This window comes from Alligator sinensis, unplaced genomic scaffold (genome assembly GCF_000455745.1).
Source record: "Alligator sinensis unplaced genomic scaffold, ASM45574v1 scaffold506_1, whole genome shotgun sequence".
NCBI lineage: Eukaryota > Metazoa > Chordata > Crocodylia > Alligatoridae > Alligator > Alligator sinensis.
Window position 1 is genome coordinate 1,491,058 of NW_005842215.1, and position 2,095 is coordinate 1,493,152.

The following is a 2,095-nucleotide window of genomic DNA, read 5'->3' on the forward strand; positions in this document are numbered from 1 at the left end:
ATGAGAGAGACTGCTGTAATCTAGTGTATATTTAAAATGTTAAAAATACAAAGTCTAGATGTCTGTAAAGGTCTGTATTCCTAATTTTAAGGTTACCTTCATGGAGTTAAAAACTGTTTTAAAGTAAAGCATAATCAAAAAACTCCTATCAACCTATTTCTCCTCTCAAACTTTTGGGCAGGATATCAACGGGCTCCTGCTCACATTGCAGCTTCACACAGAATCAGAACCTAATCTCATACACAAAAAATTCACAGTCCTGAAAGACAACGATGCAAAAACAATTATGCAAATGCTCTGGGGTGAGTTTTAAAACAAAATTACATTTCTTTTTTTTTTTTCCAAATAAAAACAACTATACATGCCTCATCATCTTCATCTGTGAGTTCCTGACCTTCTTCATTGTGGCTATAATCTTCTGAATAAATAGACTCTACTTCAAACTCAACACTGAATTGGTCTGAGACAGAACTATGATCAAGCCAATCAGAGTTTTCACTTACTGAACGAGCATCAAGATCCTGAACAGAGAAAGAGAGAAAATAAATTTAACTTCATTAATTTATTCTGATAACTACGACTGCTTGATATGTACATAGAGAAATAATAGTGAAGTGAAACTTCAGCTGCTGCATTGAAAGCAATTTGAATTATTGCAGTCAAATGCTTTCAAGGATCTTGGATGCAACCACACAATTCTATGATGAAATAACTGGCTCTGTGGATGCGGGGAAAGCAGTGGATACGATATACCTTGACCGTAGCAAGGATTTGAATACAATCCCCCACAGCATTCTTGCAAGCAAGCTGAGGAAGGACAGGCTGGATGAATGGACTATAACAGGGGTAGGCAACGTTTTTTGGCCGGAGTGCTGAAAAACACCACAATGCCTACCTCAGAAGGTGCCGGAGTGCCGGCATGGCAGAAAAACAAAGTGAGGGCAAGGGGTACATGGCAGGATGCCCTGCTTGTGCCCCTTGCCTCCCACCCAAACCCCCTGCCCCCCAGCCCTACTGCCCCTTGCCCCCCACCCAAAGGCCCTGTCCCTCAGCCCTACTGACCCTTGCCCCCAGCCATGCCGATCTGGCATCAGCTCTGTGCTGGCAGCGACTGCACGGGCACCTCAGGGCGGACAGCAGGGCAGCGCAGCCCGCCCCAAGGTGCCTATGCACTCGCCATCAGCATGAAGCTGATGCCAGAGCTGTGGCGCCCGGGCTGCTCCCAGCAGGCAGCTGGGACGCTGCAAGCCCTGTTGGGAGCTGCCCAGCTTTGGTTGCTGGCAGCAGCTACCCAGAGCTGTGGCTGGTCACGGCATGCCAAGCAAAATAGCCTTGCGTGCCATGCTTGGCACATGTGCCGGGGGTTCCTGACCCCTGGACGATAACGTGGATAGAAAACTGTCTGGACGGTCGGGCTCAATGTGTAGTAATCAGTGGCTCAATGTCTAGCTGGCAGCCAGTATCAAGTGGAGTGTCCCAGCATTGACTGCACCCTCAGCAAGTTAGCAGATGACACCAAGGTGGGGGGTATAATAGATATGCTGAAGGGTAGGGCTAGGATCCAGAGTGACCTAGACAACTTGGAGGATAAGGCCAAAAGAAATCTCATGGGGTTCAACAGGGACAGGGGCAAAGTTCTGCACTTAGGATGGAACAAGCCCATGCACTGCTACAGGCTTGGGACCAACTGGCTAAGCAGCTCTGCAGAAAAGGACCTGCAGGTTACAGTGGACAAAAAGATGGATATGATTCAGTAGTGTACCCTTGTTGCCAAGATGGCTAAACTGCATTAGTAAGAGCGTTACTAGCAGATTGAGGGAAGTAATTATTCCCCTCTATTCTGCACTGGAGAGGCCACATCTGGAGTAATGTATCCAGTTTTGGGCCCCCCACTATAGAAAGGACATGGCCAAGTTGCAGAGTCCAGTGGAGAACAATGAAAATGGTTAGGAGTAGGGCTCCACCAACAGAGATTTTGGGGTGCTAATACCGAGAGCCGATATTTAAGGAGGCATATCAGCTGATACCAATATCCAACACAGCTGCCATCAGCTGGTAAGTCCATTATAGTGGAAGGGGAGGGAAGGGGCGGGGG

The 2,095-nt window shown here is 47.5% G+C and overlaps 1 protein-coding gene across 3 annotated transcripts in view; it reads right to left on the bottom strand.

The window, feature by feature from the left end:
* MDM2 (MDM2 proto-oncogene) overlaps positions 1-2,095 on the bottom strand; it is a 62,625-nt gene that overhangs the window by 6,006 nt on the left and 54,524 nt on the right. For all 3 annotated transcript variants that reach the window (XM_025208018.1, XM_025208016.1, XM_025208017.1), the window contains one exon: positions 366-521. In XM_025208018.1, the coding sequence (XP_025063803.1) occupies positions 366-521 (156 nt within the window). The remainder of the gene's footprint in view (positions 1-365; positions 522-2,095) is intronic.